This window comes from Porcisia hertigi, chromosome 14, assembly GCF_017918235.1.
Source record: "Porcisia hertigi strain C119 chromosome 14, whole genome shotgun sequence".
Classification (NCBI taxonomy): Eukaryota; Euglenozoa; class Kinetoplastea; order Trypanosomatida; family Trypanosomatidae; genus Porcisia; species Porcisia hertigi.
Genome location: NC_090573.1, coordinates 277,470 through 296,955, shown reverse-complemented (window position 1 = coordinate 296,955; position 19,486 = coordinate 277,470). Strand labels below are relative to the sequence as shown.

The 19,486-nt window shown below is 56.4% G+C and overlaps 5 protein-coding genes across 5 annotated transcripts; all 5 read left to right on the top strand.

Moving 5' to 3' along the window:
• Nucleotides 1-1,187: 1,187 nt before the first annotated feature.
• On the top strand, nt 1,188-4,478 carry JKF63_06732 (uncharacterized protein; the record flags this gene model as incomplete). Its single annotated transcript, XM_067902681.1, has 1 exon — nt 1,188-4,478. One exon carries the CDS (start codon nt 1,188-1,190, stop codon nt 4,476-4,478), a length of 3,291 nt encoding a protein of 1,096 aa, XP_067758574.1.
• Nucleotides 4,479-5,540: 1,062 nt separating this feature from the next.
• On the top strand, nt 5,541-8,651 carry JKF63_06731 (uncharacterized protein; the record flags this gene model as incomplete). The annotated part of the gene is made up of 1 exon (XM_067902680.1): nt 5,541-8,651. One exon carries the CDS (start codon nt 5,541-5,543, stop codon nt 8,649-8,651), a length of 3,111 nt encoding a protein of 1,036 aa, XP_067758573.1.
• A 1,172-nt stretch (nt 8,652-9,823) lies between these two features.
• JKF63_06730 (uncharacterized protein) lies at nt 9,824-10,171 on the top strand (the record flags this gene model as incomplete). Its single annotated transcript, XM_067902679.1, has 1 exon — nt 9,824-10,171. One exon carries the CDS (start codon nt 9,824-9,826, stop codon nt 10,169-10,171), a length of 348 nt encoding a protein of 115 aa, XP_067758572.1.
• Nucleotides 10,172-11,864: 1,693 nt separating this feature from the next.
• On the top strand, nt 11,865-12,212 carry JKF63_06729 (uncharacterized protein; the record flags this gene model as incomplete). Its single annotated transcript, XM_067902678.1, has 1 exon — nt 11,865-12,212. The coding sequence occupies one exon, from the start codon at nt 11,865-11,867 to the stop codon at nt 12,210-12,212; it is 348 nt and encodes a 115-aa protein (XP_067758571.1).
• A 1,692-nt stretch (nt 12,213-13,904) lies between these two features.
• On the top strand, nt 13,905-17,633 carry JKF63_06728 (uncharacterized protein; the record flags this gene model as incomplete). Its single annotated transcript, XM_067902677.1, has 1 exon — nt 13,905-17,633. One exon carries the CDS (start codon nt 13,905-13,907, stop codon nt 17,631-17,633), a length of 3,729 nt encoding a protein of 1,242 aa, XP_067758570.1.
• Between the last annotated feature and the right edge of the window lie 1,853 nt (nt 17,634-19,486).

Sequence of the window (19,486 nt, the reverse complement as noted above, 5' to 3'; positions counted from 1 at the left end):
GTATGTGGATGCGTCTCTCTCTCGTGTTTTTATTGGCTTTTTTTACTTGGTTTTTCAGAGAGAGAGAGTGCGTGTGTGTTACCGCAGTGTAGCCCTTTTCGTTGTTGTTTTTGTGTGGGGGGCGAGGCGGGTGCCAGAGAGAGAGAGGAGGCACAGAGAGAGAACTACTCGCGTTTGTGTGTGTGTATGCGTGCGTGCCTCTTTGATGGTGCACGGTGGCGGGGTGCAACGGCATCTGCGGCTTACAACTGTAAACGAAGAACGAAAAAAAAACATCGAACGACAAATTTAAGGCTCGATTTAGCATCGGGCCTTCCGGCACGAGGGAGGAGGGTGGGGGTCAGCGGCGGCTCGCGGGTGTGCGTGGGCTCCGCTGCCGGTGGTCTGTGCACGTTGGATATCATTTCAAAAAGATCCGGGTCGAAAACTGAAGCGGTTGCGTGTGTGTGTGTGTGTGTGTGTGTGTGTGTGTGTGTGCGTTCTTAAGTGTCAAGGCGACAACTCCTCAAAGAATGCTGCGCACTACTTTGAGATTGCGAGGAGTGGGAAGGATGGGGGTTGTAGGTAGGTCAATGTGCTCTGTAGTCCTCGCGCACGTCTGCTTGGAATGCCAATCGATGATGTTATGAAGTGAGTCTTCTCATCCTTCCCTCCCCTTGATCTACAGCTCATCTCTTTTTTCGCTTTGCCCGTATTTCTGGAATGAGACTCCCTCTTTTGGCTGTCGCCCTCTCGTCCTACGCCCCAACGTACTCACTCATGTTTCTGCTGCCGTGCCGGACGTACTTTCGGCACAGTAGCCCCTGCATAATTTGGGGGTCTTGTACGTTTGTGTAGGAGTGCCATTACCTTCTTTCACGCTCTGTGGCTGACGAAGAAGGGGAATGGGGAGGAGGGGGGAAAGAGCATGTGCGTCTGCTGTTACGATCACCACCACCACCACCTACGTGCATACACACACACACGCACACACTCAACCCTCGACGGTACCTCTGAAGGGCGTGGGGGGTGGGCGGCGGTTTGCTTGGGCCCGATCTCTGACTTCTTTTCCCCTCATTTATCTTCTACCCCGAGCCCACAAGCCACAGTGCAAGCGCCTCTCTATCCCCATCACCCCCAATCTACCCCCCCTTTTTTTTTGAGATACACAAAAGGGAAGCGAGCGAAACAACAACAAACACGCAAACATGGAGCGCGGTGGCAGCAATGTGGCTGCCTCACTCCTCGCAACCGAACTCAAAGGAGACGCGCAGTTTTCCGAGAATCTTCGAATAGACCCCACCAACGCCGATACCACGAATGGGGCCACCGAGTCTATTCGAGGTCGGCGCCGCGCAACGAGGACGCAGGTACAGTCGCTACTCGAAGACCAGCGTCGATTCGCGTTACATGACGGCGTTACGTTCTCTCCATTTTCTCCCCACACTGGAAATGTAGCAGCCTCTGATTACAGGATCGGAGGTGGCGCCTCCTCTCGTCTGCCGGACATGTTCGGGCAGCGAGCCCTGCCGGCCGCATCCCTCACAGAGCGGACTGCCGTAAATGGAGGATTGTCGACGTCGACGGTCGCGACGGCCCTGCGGGACGCGGTGCCGCCATGGTGTGCGTCACTATCATCTGTGGTTCAGCGCGGTGTTACTGAATATGAGCACAGCGGCGGTGGTGGGTTATTGGCTGCCCCGCACGTCCGTCGTTCCTGGCGGCTCTTGGAGGCAACACACCAAAGCGCCGTGCCGTCAACCTCGTCGGCGTCCCCGTCTTCGATGTGGTGCATCGGACAACGTTGGAAGCGGGTGGACGATGTGTCGCAGGCCAACGCGCTGGCCCACGCTGTGTGGACGGAGATGGTCACGCGGCGTGCCCGAGAGCAGGCTGCAGCGGTGCTGACTAGCGAGGGGGAAAACGACTCAACTCGCTTATATGCCAGCGGGTTGCAGATGTGTTACAACAACACGCACTCCACTGCGTCCCTGCCAGCTTTCTTGATGGCTGCCTCAGCTGATGTTCTCGTGCGCAGGGCGGGGGCTGAGGAAATGCATGGGGCGAAAGGCGGCGGCACCCATGATGATGGTTCTCGCTCCTCCACCTCTTTAACACGCTCGATATTGGGCAACCCCATCTCGGCTTCATCGCCGCTGGCGTTCTTTACTTTCACTGAGAGCGAGTACGACTCGATTGCACCGCCACCACCCCCATCAACGCGCTTCACGTACGCTTCATCGTGCTACCTGGTGCAGCTGTGGGAGCGATTTGGTAACCCGATCGTGTTGGTCGACCGCTGGCGATGGTCAGAGAGCGGCCGTGAGGTGAGTCAAGGCGAATATGTGGAGTGGACACCGTCTGTAGAAGAGGTGTGCGCCGAGTACCACCGTGTCACTGCTGGAATTCTGCAGCAGCGGCGACAGCGACTGCTGGTCGCTTTTCAGATGGAGGGATCGCCCCTGCCAGGCGCGTCGCCCCCTGCGCCGTCGCCATCGGCGCGCACCACCCGTGGGGGCAGGGGCAAAAAGAAGGCGACCACTGACAGTGGCGGCAACGGTGTGGATCGGTGTGCTTCGACGGCAGCTGTTTCGCGTAACGTGCACCCTTTTGTGGCCTCCTTCGACCGTTATGCCTTACTTCAGCCAGCTGAGGCTGCAGTGCCTGCGCATGATGCCGGCGCAACTCCAGCGCCGTTGCCGCGGGCGTTGAGCACTGTCACTGACAAAGACGGCGGGCCCTCGGCGTCGTTTCTGTCGTCACAGCCGTCGCCGCCGCCGCCGATGCAACCATCTTTGCAGGGCTCTTCCACCCCCATCCCCGCTACCGTGTTTGGTGACTCAGAGGCACTTGTATCGGATGCCCCTGCCACACCACCATCACTGGGGTCCACCGCCACTGCTCAGCAGCGGCTCACGATGCTCACAACCCCAAACTCGTGGTTTGCTCACAACGCTGAGGTTCACCGACGCGCCTGTCTGGCACGACTGCTCCAGCAAGAACAGAAGACCAATGTACCGTATCAGCAGGCGGCGAACCGCTACCTCGCTTTGGCGGCGAGCACCGCACTGGCACTGCAGCGCGCTGTGTTTGCGTTTTACGACCGCGACGACGAAGCCCGCTTCGATGGAAGTTCAAAATGGATGGAAGCGGTGGAGGCACGGGACTCCACTGGCCGCGGCGCCACCGAGGAGGCGTCCGTACACCTTGGTGGAGGTCCTTGTTTACGCTTGCCGTGTCGTCCGCCTCGGCGCGCGTTCACAGTCCAGCTTCAGCCGCTTCCGAGCGTAGACCCCGCTGCGTGGCGGACCGCTGAGGCCACGGTACGCAAAGCATCCGAGGAGGTCCTCGGGACTCTGAGCTCTGTCGCTGCAGTTGATGACGCGGCGTCGCTATCGCAGCATTCCGCTCGGGCCGCTGCAGGAGTGACAGGGTCGCAGAAACGTGCGCGCAGTGCTTCCCGAGCGCATGTCATCACTGGCGACAAGCGCAGGGGCCGTGTGGCAGTGCTCAAGAGTGCCGCAGAGAGCGTTGCAGCAGATGCACAAGCACATCGCAACGACACTGACGAGGTTGTCGAAAGCGAGGCATCTGCACAGTCCGATAGCGGTGGCGAGTTCGGCGGCGGCGGCGACGAGCAGGAGCCCGAGGGCAGCCTGGCAGGTGAGGAGGCTGATGAGGGCATGAGGACAGAAGTAACGGATGGGCAGCGGCAGCGACGCGCTTCGCAATGTTCTTCTCCAACGTCGCGGTCATCGCGGTTACGTCGTTCCGTAGGCGCTGCGACGGCTCCCGCTCAAGCATCCCATCTTCCCGTCGACGCCACATACACTGCCCTGCAGTCGTATCTTAACGATGTCTTACCCTTCCGCTGTGCTCGGCTACGCGGCGTGGTGCAGGCCGGTTGGCTGCTTCCTGCACCTCATGCACTGCCGCATAGCCTCACCAACCCCATACAAGAAGAAGAAGTCTGCACGGTCGATACGCAGCTACGGAGGTGCACCGAAACAGAGAATCCGCCAATGTTCACCACTACATCATCATCGCCCTTAACAAACTCGGAGCGGGCATCCGTAACTGACGACCCGATGTCGGCTGCGCATGCCTTCAACACTGCCTTGCTTGACCCTATCCTAACAGAGGAGGAGTATGAGCAACTGCGGAAGGTAAGCGCATCAGTTGTCTGCAACCGCATCGTCAGCCACACGGATGAGGCCGTCCTCCTCTCCCTGCCAGCCACTGTGCCGCGCCTGCACCGTGAGGTGGAGCAGGAGCTGGAGCGGTACCTCTACGACGACGCCTCAGTTCTGATGGAGGTGAACCCCATGGCTCAGTCACTTGTTGACGCCATTCGTGTCGCATACACGCAGAATACGCTGCTGCTACGCTTCGCAACGCGGCTCGAGCACGTATTAGAAGGGCTGAAGAAGGTCAGCGAGGAGTCTGTGGAGGGGGAGGCGGAGACAATGTCGCACACTTTTACCCCCCCTCCTCCATGAGTAAATATGTGCAGCACCCCCGCACGTCATCTGAATTCACCACCTGTCCCATCCCATCCCATCCCCCCCCCTCTCGCCTGTGTCACACTCCTGCAGCCGTTGGCAAGAGGGGAAGCACTCACCAAAAGAAAAGGCGGAGGTAGGGCGGTGGAGTACCAAGGGGGATGTCGATGAGATAACACCCCTTCCCCAATGCGGCCGGGGGTCGAGCAACGCCCTCTTTCTTTCCCGCCACTGCTGCTGCTGCTACTTCTCTGTGACAACACATTCCCATAGACAACACGGAGTCTCCCCCTCCCCTCGCTATCTTGTACACCTGCGCGCATGCTGACGATGGGACTCGCCACGCAGGTATACAAGAGACAAAGGACGCGGAGAAGTCGAAGAGAGAGCGGGTATGTGGCTTGTGTCTCCCTCCCTCCCCCCTCCCCTTCCCTCGCATCGCCTCTTTTTTGAACTAGTTGAAGTTTAACCCTCCTCCCCTCAATAAAAAAACAAACCAAAACAAACTTTCGATTGCCGGTGGTGGTGATTGTGATGGTGTGTGTGTGTGTGTGTGTGTGGAGGGGTGGGGTGGGATGGGGAGGGAGGGGGGGGGGAAGCGCTTATCAAAGTTTGTACACACACATAGGCGTGCAGAAACTACGATAAAGGGTGCGCGGGATGCTTATCCATATTGAGCCTGTGTGAATGCTCTACTGTAAATGTTTCTGACTCCCGTGGTTGTGGTTCCAACCCCACCCAACCCCACCCAACCCCCGCCCCTTTGGGCAGGAGGCCAGAAGGCTGCATGTACGGCAACATCTCCCCTCCCTCCCCTCCCTCCCCTCTCCCCCCCTGTCTTTGACCTCAAAGTGAGGCTTACGTGGGTGTGTATGTGCGTGCATGCGCGCACCGCTCATCCCTCTTTCCTTCTCTACCGTTTCTCTTCTAAATACAAGGCACGTTAGCCGCTGTTGGCTCAAGTGTTCTCCCCCTCCCATTTATTCCGATTTGAGCTCTGTGACGACGACACATTTGCCGGCTGTGGAAGGCAAAGCTCAGGATGTAGAGCATCTAATCATGCACGCACCGCCACTGCTACCACGACGATCAACCCGGTGGTTGGGCGCCACTCAGAGGCCTATAGCAGCACACCGGCGATGCCCTTCGTCGCCGTTGCTCATATCGCGGTCTCAGTTCACTACATCTGCTATGCGCTACGCTACGCGGCATTCGCAGGAATGGCAGTGCCCGAGCCCTACTCGTCATGAACTTGTCAAGCCGTCCCCTCTGCGTTCGTCGACTCCGGTGAGGGCGGCGGTTAGCGCAGGAGACGAGGAGCTGTGGGAACGCTTAGTGGAGTGCATTCCGCGTGCACCAATGTGCATCTCAATAAGCTCGCTCTACACGCTTTTCACAGTGGACGACGCCACAACTCCCGTGTTCGACTCGCCGTGGCGCGTCGCCATCTCTGCGAACAAGGCGACATCATTGGCCGCTGAAGTGTCCGCGACTGCTGGGACTGAAAAGGGAGCCAGCCGATCAGCGGACGAGTTGTCCTCGCAGAAGAATGCGAGGGTCGTTTCGGCTAGGATGAGAGCAGAAAGCTCAAACGCCCAGCGACGCCGCAAGTTCCTGCAGAGGTTTTCTGGAACGCTGCAGGAGCTGCTGCTTGCTGTCGCCGAGGAGAATTTGATCGATGAGCTGTCATCCCATGTCAACGGCCGCAGCAGCATTCGAGCACACGGCATTTACGTGTCCTTCGATAACCTGTATGTTACTGTCGCGTCGTCGGCTGAGGAAGCGGGACGCACATTTTCTACTTTATACGCGCCACTGACGCCGGAGGAGCGCGCACAACTCGACAAAAACCTTGCAAATATGGAGTGTACTGCTGCACAGGGCCCCACCAATGCCGGAGGAGCTGTTGGCACCGCGAGTGGCTTCAGCTACGTTGATCTATGCTGCCCGCCACGTGTGACTCACAGAGTGGCTAGCCGAACCTCAGTTTTGTCAAAGAATCGTGAAAAGCTCGCGGAGATCGAGCGGCGGTTGTCTGTGGTCAAGACGGCCTTCTCCTCACCCTCTGCGAGGGAATGCCCGTGCAGCACCGACGCTTATCTGCCTTACTTTGGCGAGACCTTCGAGCCTCCACCGCCACCAGCCATGACCACGGCAGGGACTCGCTATCACTCGGCCCCCACCTCGTTCAGCCCCTTGATGCTGGCAGGCATGCTATCAACGCATTTTGTGCCGGTGGAGGCGTTGCTGAAGCAGCTGCCTTATGGGTACACGGTGGAGCACATCCGCCGCGTATTTGGCGAGACAATGACGCTGGAGGTGGTGGAGTTGGCGAAGGTGACGTACGTGCGGTTTCATGGGGGAAAAGACGGTGAGGGCTTCACTCCAGAGAGGTCCACAGCGCGTGTTGCCATTGACTGCGACGCGCGGGCTGCAGCGAATGACGGCGACAAAGATGACGAGCTGTGCGGCGATGATGTGAAGTCGGCAGCGCCTGACACTGCGCCTGGGGCGGCAGATGGCCAGATTAATGAGGTGCGTCAGTGCATCGCCGCTTATGAGCCGGATCCGTATTTGTTCTACTCGTTTCTGCCGCGCTTCTCTCGCCCATATCAATGGATGTCGCTCTACGACGTTGTCGAGCACGCCTCGCCCACACTGAAGACAGCGCTGCTGCCATTTTCTCAGCACTCCACCCTGATGTACTTTGCGCAGCAGCAGCATAGAGTTCAGTTTTCGGCACAGCACGGCGGCGCTGTTTGCCTTTGCTTTCCACCGGTGCGCTCACTGCGTGCGGAGACAACGCCACTGCCGCGTGAGCTAGCGGAGGTGAAGCGCTTTCTGCAGACTCGCGGACTCGTGTTCGTGTCGGAGATGGAAGCAGGACTCGCGGACCGGATCAGCGATAGCGCAAAACGTCGCATTATCGCCTACTTCGGCACGCTGCGACGGTTTTTGTATCAACACGAGCACGTCTTTCGGCTTTCTGTCGTGTCGGCTGCCAGCCGCCGCTCCTCCGTCGACGCGGTTGCGTCGTCGCTTTCGGCGACACCACATTCATCCGCACCGCTACTCGTGCACGCCGTTGCGCAGGAGCGTGAGCAGGACAGACCGCGAGAAGTTCTCGCAGCTTCCGTGGAGTCCTCTGCGTTAGGCAAAGCGTGTTCGCCGACTCTGACTCCGCCGCCGATGGTGCCAACGCACCGCGGCGCCGGGTTTGCGGTGGAGGTGGTGCCGTTATCCACTGATATGGAGTTCGACGCACCGTCATCGATGGCGATGCCTGGTATGGGTGCCGGTGAGTTGGACCCGAATGGATTCCCTTGCTGGTTAGCCTCAGCCGACCTTGCTGTCATGTGCGAGGAGCACGCCATTAGCCATGAGCGCAGTAGTCTCTCGCCCGAGGAGCGGCTGGAGCTCGCGTCGACGAAGCGGAACCGCTCGACAGGTCAGCGGATCCGTCGTCGTATGGCTGTGGCTGCCAATCCCAACTCCCCTTACACGAATCCGGAAGTGCTATTGGACACAATGCTGCGATATTTGCCTCCCACACGACACATTGGGCTCCGCAGCCTCTTACAGGCGTTGCCGCCAGCGATCACCGACTTTCTCCCTGTGGATCCGGTCAGGCTGTTCCGTAACGCACCAGCCAAGGTGCAGCTGTTCGAGTTTCGTGTGCGCAATAACTTACGCGTGATGCGCCCCGGATTGCCACTGCCAGACGGACGGCTGCGTAGCACCTACACCGTCGATGAGCTACTACATATGCTGGCCACTGATCTGCCGCAAGGGCGGTCGCGCACCTCAATTGATCTCTTTAGTCGCCTTCCGTACGGTGCACGCGAGACGATACGCCTCCAGCATCACCACCTGATCGACCTGGTAGAGCAGTACCCCCAGTACTTCATTGTTGTGTATCCAGATGCAGAGTCGGTGAAGAAGCACTTGGCACGCATCCAGCTCATCCAGCGCCCGCCATTAGCGACTACATTGTCTGATGACGAATGGGACGCGGGGAGGACTAACATTTTGGAGGAGGAGTTGCACGCGGTGTCGCGGCAGGATTATGACACCCTAATGGCGGACCTTCCGCTGTCCTTGCGGGAAACGTTGAGCCCGAAGTCGTCGCTGGGGGCCCTCACCGGCGAAAGCAAGGAGAGCAGCAGATGAGCAGGGCTTGTTCGTGCTAATGCGCATGGCTGCGAACGGACCTCCCACTCTTTGCTTCCTCCTTTTTTTGCCCTCCCCCCACAGGAGCAGTAGCAACAGCACCACCGCCCACCCCTCACTCCCTCTCGCACACTACAACGAAGGGAAAAAAGGGGGGAGGGAGGGAGGAGGGAATACATGTTGACAGACGGAGGGGTGCTCTTTACTTTTTCACCCCTCCCTTCTCACCTCTCCCCGGGAAACAAACGAATATAGCGGATTGCATTTTTTTGTGTGTGTGTGTGTGTGCGCCATCGTCATGATCTCCACGGCAACTCTTCTCAATCCTTTACAAATCGCAACAAAAAAAGGAGGAGGGGAGAGGGAACACACAACGATGCTTTCTCTCTCTCACACACCCACACCCACACACACACACACACTCACATACACACACGCAGAACGAGAGAGAGGACATCGGTCAACTGGCTTCGGAAAATTGTATGTGCCGCGGAGCTGTTCGTCGCGGGCCACATGCCCCCTTCTCCTCCTGCTTATTCAGCCCTGGGGCTCCTTGCGAGCATGAGTGAGAGAGGGGGAGGAGTGGGGCGGGGGGGGGATAATAGAGGACGTGAAGTGAAAGGGCGTGGGGGGGTGAGGGGTGAGGGTGAGTCCTCGCCGCTTATTATCCTACGCGTATCGTCATCGCCGTATTTCCTCCTCTTCCCCCCCTCCCTCCTCCCCCCAACTCTGTCCTTTGACAATTTCTCGCGTGGTATTTCGTTCGGGAAACCCCTTTTTTGCCATTTGTCCCCGCCGCACCGCGATCGACCCTTTAATAATCGTCGTTCTCATGCCAATTCTCTTCGCGACATGCCTGCTCATCGTTCGACTAGTGCCTCTTAACCTCAACATTCATCGCCGTCATTCTACTCCCCCCCCCTCTCTTTGTTTTCTCTTGCGCCTATGTTTGGGTGCACTGTACACACACACACACACACACACACACACATGCACACGGCACGTCAACACCAACGTCTCCGAATTGCGCAGGGTTCTTCACGCCATTAGCGACATCACCACTACATCCCGCCACTCTCCGTCATTTTCTCCTATTCGCTCTCCATTCCCTTCCCCCCCCCCCCCTCATTCATCTATTCATCCACCCAATCCACCCCCCACCACCCGCAATCATGTCGGATATCAAGTTCGAGAACGGCGAGCCCACCTACAAGGGCAGCACGGTATTGAAGTGCTTCAAGGACAACGGCAACGGTCTGCTGTTCCGCATCGTGAACGATGACGAGCACAAGTGGGCCTTCTACAACGATACCACAAACTACAAGATGACGGTGAAGGTCGCGTTCGGCAAGGACAGCAAGATCGAGGCGCTCGGGAACACCACTATGCACAAGGACGAGGAGTCGGGCGAGTTCAAATGCGAACTGCACATTGAGCCGCTGGCAACGGAGATGTTCATCGAGGGAGAGCCGAACGGCTTCAAGATCAGCTTCGAGGCCAACCCCATTCCGAAGGCATAATAGAGGGACAGGGTTCTTCGGACTGTCAGGAGGAAAGAAAAACCACGCCCAGTTAGAGGAGGTAACGACTCCTACAACGCACGTACACTCAAACGCATGAGGGGGGTGGGTGGGTGGGGGGAGGGGGTAGAGTAGAAGCTGCAGACACTCAAAATCAAGTTTAGCAAAGCGAGAGAGAGACTGAGGGGGAGGGATAACTGAGCAGAAAAATGAAGAGTAAAACAGGGGGTCTCGATGGTGTGTGTGTGTGTGTTGGTGGTGGTGGTGGTGGTGTGTCTAATATCGTTGTCCATGTCAAGTTCAACGCTCTTTTGCCCACCATTGGCCCCCACCCCCCTTTCGCTTCCTTCTTTTTTTTTTGTCTCTCTCCCCCTCCCCACACGCGCTATTGCTTGCACTCTCCCATGGGGGAAGAAGGGGGCCTTGCTCCATTCTCCCGCCTTTCCTTCCACACATTCCAGGCGAGAGAGAGAGAGAGGGGGGGGGGTCGGTCTCTCGTCACCCCCTTTCGTCAAACCCAACCCTTCCCCCCCCCCTCTCTCTGTTGCTCTTTCTCGCATACAAATATATGACTTTTATCCGGAGGATCGAGAGCGCGATGGTTGGGAGATTTTGATGGCAGCGCCGATACGAACCCCAAAGTGCTCCTCCTTTTCTCATCCGGTGGCCTCTTTTCACCCCTCCTCCCTCCTTTTTGCGTGTCTGGAGTCGTTGTGTGCTGCCGCTCTCTTTCTTGGTCAACCCCTCGTTGCCACATGTGGTGTATATATCATATCTTTTACCCTCATTTCATTGGCTTTTTTTTCTTCTCCCGACTATCTTTCCTCCCTGAAAGCAGGACGGTGTGTGTGTGTGTGTGTGTGTGTGTGTATACACGTGGGTAGGCAGGGTGGTGCTTGTGTGTATATGTGTGAATGGGCAGAGCAGGTCGTGTGCTTGTGAGGGGTGAACATCTCTTTCTCCCCTCCCTCCTGTTTTTGCCCCCCCCCCCCTCTCCCCCTCCTATCCCCTTGCTTCCTCCCGCTCTTCCCATTACACACATCGTCGTCCTCGCTGCGCATTGTCATGTCCCCCTCCCCTGGTCCCTTTTTTTTTTGGGTGGTGCTTGGATTAGTTTCTTCGAACACAGAAGACCGCCCCCCCCTTTTTCCCCCTTTTTCCCCCTTTTTCGCTCCCTGCACCTCTTTTATCTCGGTGTCCTCTTTTTTCTCTCTCTCTCTCCAGTGACATGTAGTTACAAACTTCTCAACAAACTGAAAATCAAAAGAAATCAACTACGAACAACAGCAATACCAAAAAAAAATCACAGGAGGGGCGCGGCAAGCGCGAGTTTATCCCCTTTGTGTGTGTGTGTGTGTGTGTGTGTGTCGTCTTGGCTTTGTCACCCACCCCACCGTCCCTGAACCTCAATCAACCCTATATGCGCTCTTTTTCGTCTTCTCATCTCTTCACCTCCGTTGTGATGGCCATATCCTCCCCTCCCCTTCATACGCGCATATGAACACACGAGCGTTGTTTGCCGTCTCTCCTTCCGCTTTTTCTTTTTTACCTATGTGTGTACAAGAATCATCGTGAGCTGATACACGCTCCCTTCTCTGCTTGCTTTAGTACATCCGAGCGCAGCCGAACACACAATCACCACTTCCCCCTCCATCCCCCTCTCATTCATCCACCCAATCCACCACACGCGATCATGTCGGATATCAAGTTCGAGAACGGCGAGCCCACCTACAAGGGCAGCACGGTTTTGAAGTGCTTCAAGGACAACGGCAACGGTCTGCTGTTCCGCATCGTGAACGATGACGAGCACAAGTGGGCCTTCTACAACGATACCACAAACTACAAGATGACGGTGAAGGCCGCGTTCGGCAAGGACAGCAAGATCGAGGCGCTCGGGAACACCACTATGCACAAGGACGAGGAGTCGGGCGAGTTCAAATGCGAACTGCACATTGAGTCGATGGCAACGGAGATGTTCATCGAGGGAGAGCCGAACGGCTTCAGGATCAGCTTCGAGGCCAACCCCATTCCGAAGGCATAGTAGAGGGAGAGGGGGTAGTGGTGAGAACATGCTCGTAGGCTTGACCCTCTCCCTTTGCTTCTTCTGCGACATCGCCGCCTCCCTGTCTCTAGATTTCTAAGGGGCTCATACGGTTGCTACAGCTGAGGGCCACCAGGATGGATGGAGAGAGGGGAAGGGAGTGAGGGGGGGGGGCAACGTGGCCGTGAGAAAAAGAGGGTTGATGTGTAGATGGTAAGGAGACCAATTCCTTGCGGTGTGTCTTCTAAACGGCATGTCCCCCTCAGTCTTTCCCCTTCCCTCCCGCAGCGGGTGGCCCTCTCGACGGTTTCACGCTCTGTAGATGTATATGCCTATACATGTATATGTAATGTGCAGGTAAAGGGAGGGGGGAGGAGAGCCACCTGCAAGAGCCCAGCCACTTGTCTACTCTCCATTACGGCACGATTGCGCCAAACGGGCGGCGGATGGAACGTTATGTATGTCGGCAAAAGAAGAGATTTCTATATATATTTATAGTGCAACGGCATTGCCCCCCCCCCCTCCTCCTCCCCCCCTCCCCCCTCTTATTTCTCGTGTGGGGTGTGTGTTGCTGCTTGTTGTTCTCTACACCCACGCATCTTTCATTCTATTCCTCCCCCTTTTTCTATTTTTATTCTTTTGCCCCTCTTCCGCTCTTCTCGCTGTCTGTCTGTGTGTTTGTGTAATATCCCCGTTCACGACGACGCTCTTCCCCCCTCCCCCGCCCAAAGAAACCGCTTCACTAGGACCACCGCCCTTCTTTGAAAAAAAAATTAACGGGGAAACATAAACAACATGTGAAACTCGATAGGGAATCGAGCACCACTGCCTCTCCCCCCTCTCCCTTCTCTACATGTACACACACACACACACACACACACACACCGAGATGAACTTCTCTATGTCGTGTAAACGACTTTTTCTTTTTCACTGACTCGGCGTGTGTATGTGTGTGTGTGTGTGTGTACATGTGGACGAGGGGGGAGACGTACCGCTGTCGCCATAATAACGAAGGAATTATTCGACGAGATGACTCACTGACTTCCCTTCGTTCGTCGACCTTCCCCCTCCCTCCGTGCACCCATGCCTTCCTGCTTCGCGCCATAAATGATGCCGTGCAACGTACGTGAGAGATGCAGTGGGCTGGGGCAGATATCGACTCCGTCACGCTGCGTCCCTCTCTCTCCTTCCCTTTTTCTTCGGACGGCCAAACGCCATCCCTGTGCGTCGCCCAGAGTGAGAGATGGTGTTCCGGGTACGTGAAGCGCATCTGTGTGCACATATCTAACCCACCCACCCCTGTGCCTATTAGCAGACCCTGTCCCGCTTTGTATATCGCTTCGTCAAACCGTTATTCGTGCTGTTTACTGGTCGTTCTCGTTTCTGGATCTTTGTTTGGCGCCTTCGTTCCTGGGCTTGTGCTCTTCTTGTCCTTCTTGCGGACGCGTGAGCCAGCTCATATGTACGTGCTCATATCGGTGTAGTAGTCGAGTGTGTGTGCTTGTAAGCTCTGGCCGCCACTTTTCTTGAATGGATCTCTGCGAACGCACTCACGCACGTTGTTACGTACACGTATAGCCACGCCACGTCACGCCATCGTGACGTGATATACGGCCCCCCCCCTCCCCAATACTCACACACACACACACACATACGTAGCAAAAAAAAACAATTATTAGGTGCAGCAGCAACATGACCGATGATTTGGCGTCATTGCAGCAGCAACAGCAGCAGCTCGGTGTTTTCCAAGATGAGGAAGAGATGCGCATGGAAGTGGTGGCGCGTGTCGTCGCCCAATCCTCGCGCGCCGCCCTTGAGGACGAGGAGCACCTCAATAAGTGCTGGCGTGAGCTGGAAAGGGCGGAGCACGCTGTAAGCGAGCTGCAACAGGAGCTAAGCGAGGCGCAGTTGGCGGCTGCGCAGGAGTCCTTTGGGTTTCTGGGTGATGCGCAGCACGCGTCAACTGACCCGGCCTCGTCGTCTCCGCGACGCGTGTCGGACATTCAGTTCCAGCTCAATGCAGCGGAGCGCGAGCTCAAGCGCGTCGACGCGGCTCTGCGACAAACTCAAAAGGATGTTGACCGGCGCCAAGCTGAGCGGCTCGCCAAGGCCAAACGGCTTGAGCAAGAAGAGGCGGATGCACAGCGCGCCGCAGCATCTACCCGATCTGCAGCGCATTCAAAGACAGCAGAGACCGTGACTGTCGTGCGTTCGAGAAGCGCTACCAGTCGACCCGTTCCGCTTGCATCCTCTTCTTCCTTTGTATTCCAACGCACAAGTACAAGTGGGAAAACAAGTCTGGTGACCACCGGCAGTAGTGGCACTCCTCCAGTCATGGGTAGCGTGGGATCACTTGGGGCACTGCCCGGGGAACGCGTTGCCAAACCGTCTCCGGCCACCACGACCACGACGCGTGTGTTTTATCGAGTACCGAATCACCTGAAGGGCATCACGCAGACCGACTACAGCGGTGGCGACGTGTTGCCCTCGATGAACCGGGTGCAGGTGACACGTGCAGACATCCGCTCGAAGCACCGCCGCTACCAAGACGACTCAGAAGTCGAACACTATATTGAGCGTGTCGCCAAACGAGAGCGACTAGAGGCCGTGGCAAACCATCAACGGCGGCTCGCAGCCATGTGCAGCTGCGATGGCACGCCTTCGCAGTCGCAGCCAGCCTCGATTACAAAACCGAGTGATGCGCCACTGAAGACAGAACGTGAGCCTAACAATCACGTATATCGAGTGAAGACAGAACCGGGTGTCAGCGACGCTGCCGCGGTTGTCGGAGTCCAGTCTCAAGTTCAAAAAGAAGTTTCAGAGGGTAATGAGCATGACTGTCACCTTGCGGAGGCGCCTGGGGGGGTTGAGTATCTCGAAGGTGGGCAGTACAACGTAATTGACGTGGACGCACTGATGGAGAACGTTGACGACCTGGCGGTGGCCGCCATGGTGAGCCAGGTCTCAACTGACCTCACTAGCGGTAGCACCCCCCACCTTAGCGGCGCGCCGGCGCCGTGCCTGTCACAGAGCCATCAGCAGCAGCACCAAGGGCACGCCGGATCTGTATCCTCAACGGGCATTTCGGAGAGTGGGGAGTTAGTACTGGAGGTGGAGGAGGTGACGTTGCTGCCGGGAGTGCGCATGGATGCCGCTATTTATAACCGCCTACTTGATTATCAGCGAGAGGGTCTTTTGTGGCTTCTCACTTTACATTCCCGCCGCACTGGCGGCATCCTCGGCGATGAGATGGGTCTCGGCAAGACGATCCAGGTGGCGGTGATGATCAATGCGTTGCACCACTCGGGTATGCTGCGCGGACCCGTGCTGATTGTCGCTCCGTTGACGGTGCTTCGTCAGTGGCTGGCGGAGCTGCATCGCTGGGCCCCCTACGTGCGCTCTTGTGTCATGCACGAGTGCAGCGGTAGCGACACGACCCGCGACTCACTGCTGGAGTCTGTTCACGGCACGCCAGCTGTTGTCATCACAACGTACGCAGCCATGCGCGTGCACTGCCAACTTTTGCAACGGACTGGTTTCCAGTACGTCGTTCTCGACGAGGGCCACAAGATCAGCAACCCAGAAGCTGGCGCGACACTCGCAGCCAAGTCTTTTACGACGCCACACCGCTTGATTTTGAGCGGCAGCCCCATCCAAAACTCGCTGAAGGAATTGTGGTGTTTGTTTGACTTTGTGCGCCCCGGTCTCCTCGGCACGATGCACCGCTTTATTGAAGAGTTCGAAACACCAATCGCCCAGAGCCGCAACGTGCGTGCGAGTCCACTTTCCCTGGCAACCGCCGTCGAGTGTGCGAAAACGCTGCAGGCTCATATTGCCCCGTACCTGCTTCGTCGGCTGAAGCGGCAGGTGAACACGTTGCTGCCCCCCAAGTACGAGCGTATCCTGCGAGTGCCGCTCACAGACGAGCAGCTCGACCAGTACCTCCAGGTGCTGTGCTCGCCAGCCACGCAGCGACTCTTTGCGCAGGCCATGATGTATGGCTCACGCAATGGGGGCCTCGACCGCGACGGACGTGATAGCAGCGGTTCTTTGCATGTGGCGGGACCGCGACTCAATTTTGCGTCTCGTCGAAACAACAGCGCCGTACGGCTGGAGTCGTTCCGCGTCATGAACCAACTGCGGCAAATCTGCAACCACGCCGACCTATACGCTGTGCAGCAGGGTGCAGACGAGGAGGAACGCATGCTGCTTGGCCGTCGTGGCGGAGCGGTGAAGCCGCCATCTGGCTCGGCTACACAGGCGGCTGGTCAGCAGCGTTGCTTTCGCAGCAACAACCCGGTCAACCTCCGTGGCAGCGGCAAACTGAATGCGCTGCTCATGATGCTAAAGGAGTGGAAGTTGTTTGGCCACCGCGTCCTGGTCTTCTCGCAAACTCGCATGATGCTCGACATCATCGAGAACATGTGCGAGGAGCAAGGCTACAGCTACATTCGCATGGATGGTGCGACAAACGGCCACTATAGGCAGGAGTTGATGGATCGCTTCAACGAAGATGAGTCCATATTTGTTGCTCTCTTGACGACGCGTGTCGGTGGCATTGGCGTCAACCTCATCGGTGCGGACCGCGTCGTGATCTTCGACCCGGACTGGAACCCGATCACGGATGTACAAGCGCGCGAGAGGGCCTGGCGTATTGGCCAGAAGAGAGAAGTATGTGTCTATCGCCTTATCACGAGCGGCAGCGTAGAGGAGTCGATCTTGCGGCGGCAACTTGCAAAAATATACGTTACGGACAAAGTGCTCAAAGACCCGGAGCTGCAACGCTTCTTTCACATGCAAGACAGTTTCATTGAGAGCTTCCTACTCGGGTCCGAGTACACAGACCGTGTTCCTGCGGAGAAGCAGTACTTGGTGGCGGCGCATCACCCGCACAACCCTTCCGCCTGCGCCCGCAGCGATATACATGGCCGCAACAGACAGACGACACTGTGGGAGTCGAGTAATGCGGTTCCTGGTGTCGATGATGAGAACGATGGCATCGACGCCGACAGGAGTGAAGGGGAGATCGACATTCCCAGGAACGACGGTGGCGGCAGTGACGAGGATAACAAGCACACGCGATACAGGCAAGAGCGCGAATTTGGTATGCGGGTTCCCATAAAAGACGATGACGGCTCCGGTGAGATGAATACCGGTCGTCGCAATGCGGGTGACACGCACCGCGCAGCGAATCCAGTCGGCATCCCTAGCGAGGTTGAACAGCGCAAGAGGACGGACCAGAGCACGAAGGAGTGGAGTGAAACAAAGATGCTGCAGGACCTTGTGGATCGTCAGGACATTTCTGTGACTGGCCACGACCGCATCGCGCACCGCCTGGCACGCCAGAAAGCGGAGGACATGATGCGCCGCGTGTCGTCTCAGCCCCTCACGACCGAGGTAGCGCGAAGAGAGTATCAGTGACAGTACACTCTGCTGCGTACGATGGAGGAGAATGGCCATGAAACGTCACAGAGTGGGGTAAAAGGGGGTTTTCGATCATGAAAAAAAAAGACGATCGTCATGGGGCAGAGGCTTCCGGGGCACGACTGGGCAAAGAAAGTTTTTGTTCCACTGTTCTTTTCCAGCTCTGTTACTGTGACAAGTATGGATCTTCGTCACACATACACATTCTCTCCCGCTCTCTTGCGCATCCCTTGTGTGTACAGGAGAGTATTGCCTCGTGCTGCTGTGCTGCCCTTTTTTGTTGTTGTTGTTGCTTTAAGATATACAGATAAATATATATATATATATATGTATGTATATGTATATGTGTATGTGTGCGTGTGCGTGTATGCTTGTGTGTTTGTGGTTCTCTCTCACTTTGTTCTTTCCCTGATGTGCTTTGGTCTAATGGGGGGAGGGGGTATGCGTGTATTCTCTAGTGGTTGTCACATCTCCGATGTGAGGTTGATGTTTTCAGGACACTTTGTTGGTATGTCCCCCCCCCCCTTCCCCTCCCCCCTCCCCCTCTTACGGGGGAATTCGCTGCCGGGGGCAGCGCACGCTGCACGTGTGTGTTCAGTGGAGGTTTTATAATGATAATATTTGTATTTATATGCTTAGGTCGATTAAATGGGATGGTGTCGAATGGGGATGTGCGCATTTCTTTTTGTTTTTGTTCGTTTGTTAAGGGGAGAGGGAGGGAGGGAGGAGGTAATGTCGGATCGACTGGTATAAGTTCACGCTTGCCATCCTCTTGGGATGGGGGGACCCCCATCCCTTTTTCATTGTGGCACCGTCCCTACGCTGCTGCCGCTGCTGCTAATTATATATGTATATGTGTTTATATTTGAGAACACACAATGTGTGCAGACGACGGAAGTACCCCCCCTTTTTTAGCCTTCGTTCTCTGTATCCACATGGTGTCTCTCCCTCTATAAATAACAAGTACACATGTATATATATATATACATATATATGTCCGCCTATGCATGTGGGTTCAAGGGATGAACTCACGGACCCCAAGGAGGTTAAAAGGCTTGGAAAAGTGTACAGCCACCCCCCTCCCTCCCTGTGGAGCATGAGGGGCGGGGTGTCGTTGGAGGGGTGGGGGTGAGTAAAACGAACGTGATGCGCAGAGACAAATCCCCTCTTCCACGCAATACAACATCTGTGTTGCCTTTGACGTGTGTGCACGTGTATAGTGCAGGCGAGTCTCTCCCTCTTTACCCGCGAAACTCCCGTCTTTTCTCTTTTTTCCCCTCTCTTTTTTTTTCCATGACGACGGCGGTCTCGATCACGATCGCCGAGGGCACACGTTAGGTGGTGTATGTGCGCACATGTGTGTCTGTTTGACACGGTCGACACACCCCTGATAACACACACCCATACACATATTTGTCGCTTTTCTTGCACCTCCTCTTCCATCTTCGCATTTTTTTTCTCATCGTTTTTCTGGCGCAATTAAAGGGTCTTCGAGTGCAGTTTTTTTTTTTTTCGAGGGGGGCAGGCCTATCTAGCCCCTACCCTGCAGCGCTACTTCTGCATACGACCATACGCCCTCTCCCATCTCCTCCCCCCCCCCCTCTATCCCCTACACACACACATATATATATATATATTCATATATAGAAGAAGGAACGAGGGTGGAGACAGAGAGGTGGAGAGTTATAGAGACCCCCCCGTTCTCTCCCTTCCTCGATGATTCGCTTCAGTGCTTGCTTGTTCCCTGTGCCTGTATATTTCTTTTTGTCTTAGTTTTGCTTCGACTGCTTCCTTCCCCCCCCCCCCCACCACCACCACATCACACCTTCTTTTCTATCTTCCCATTGTCT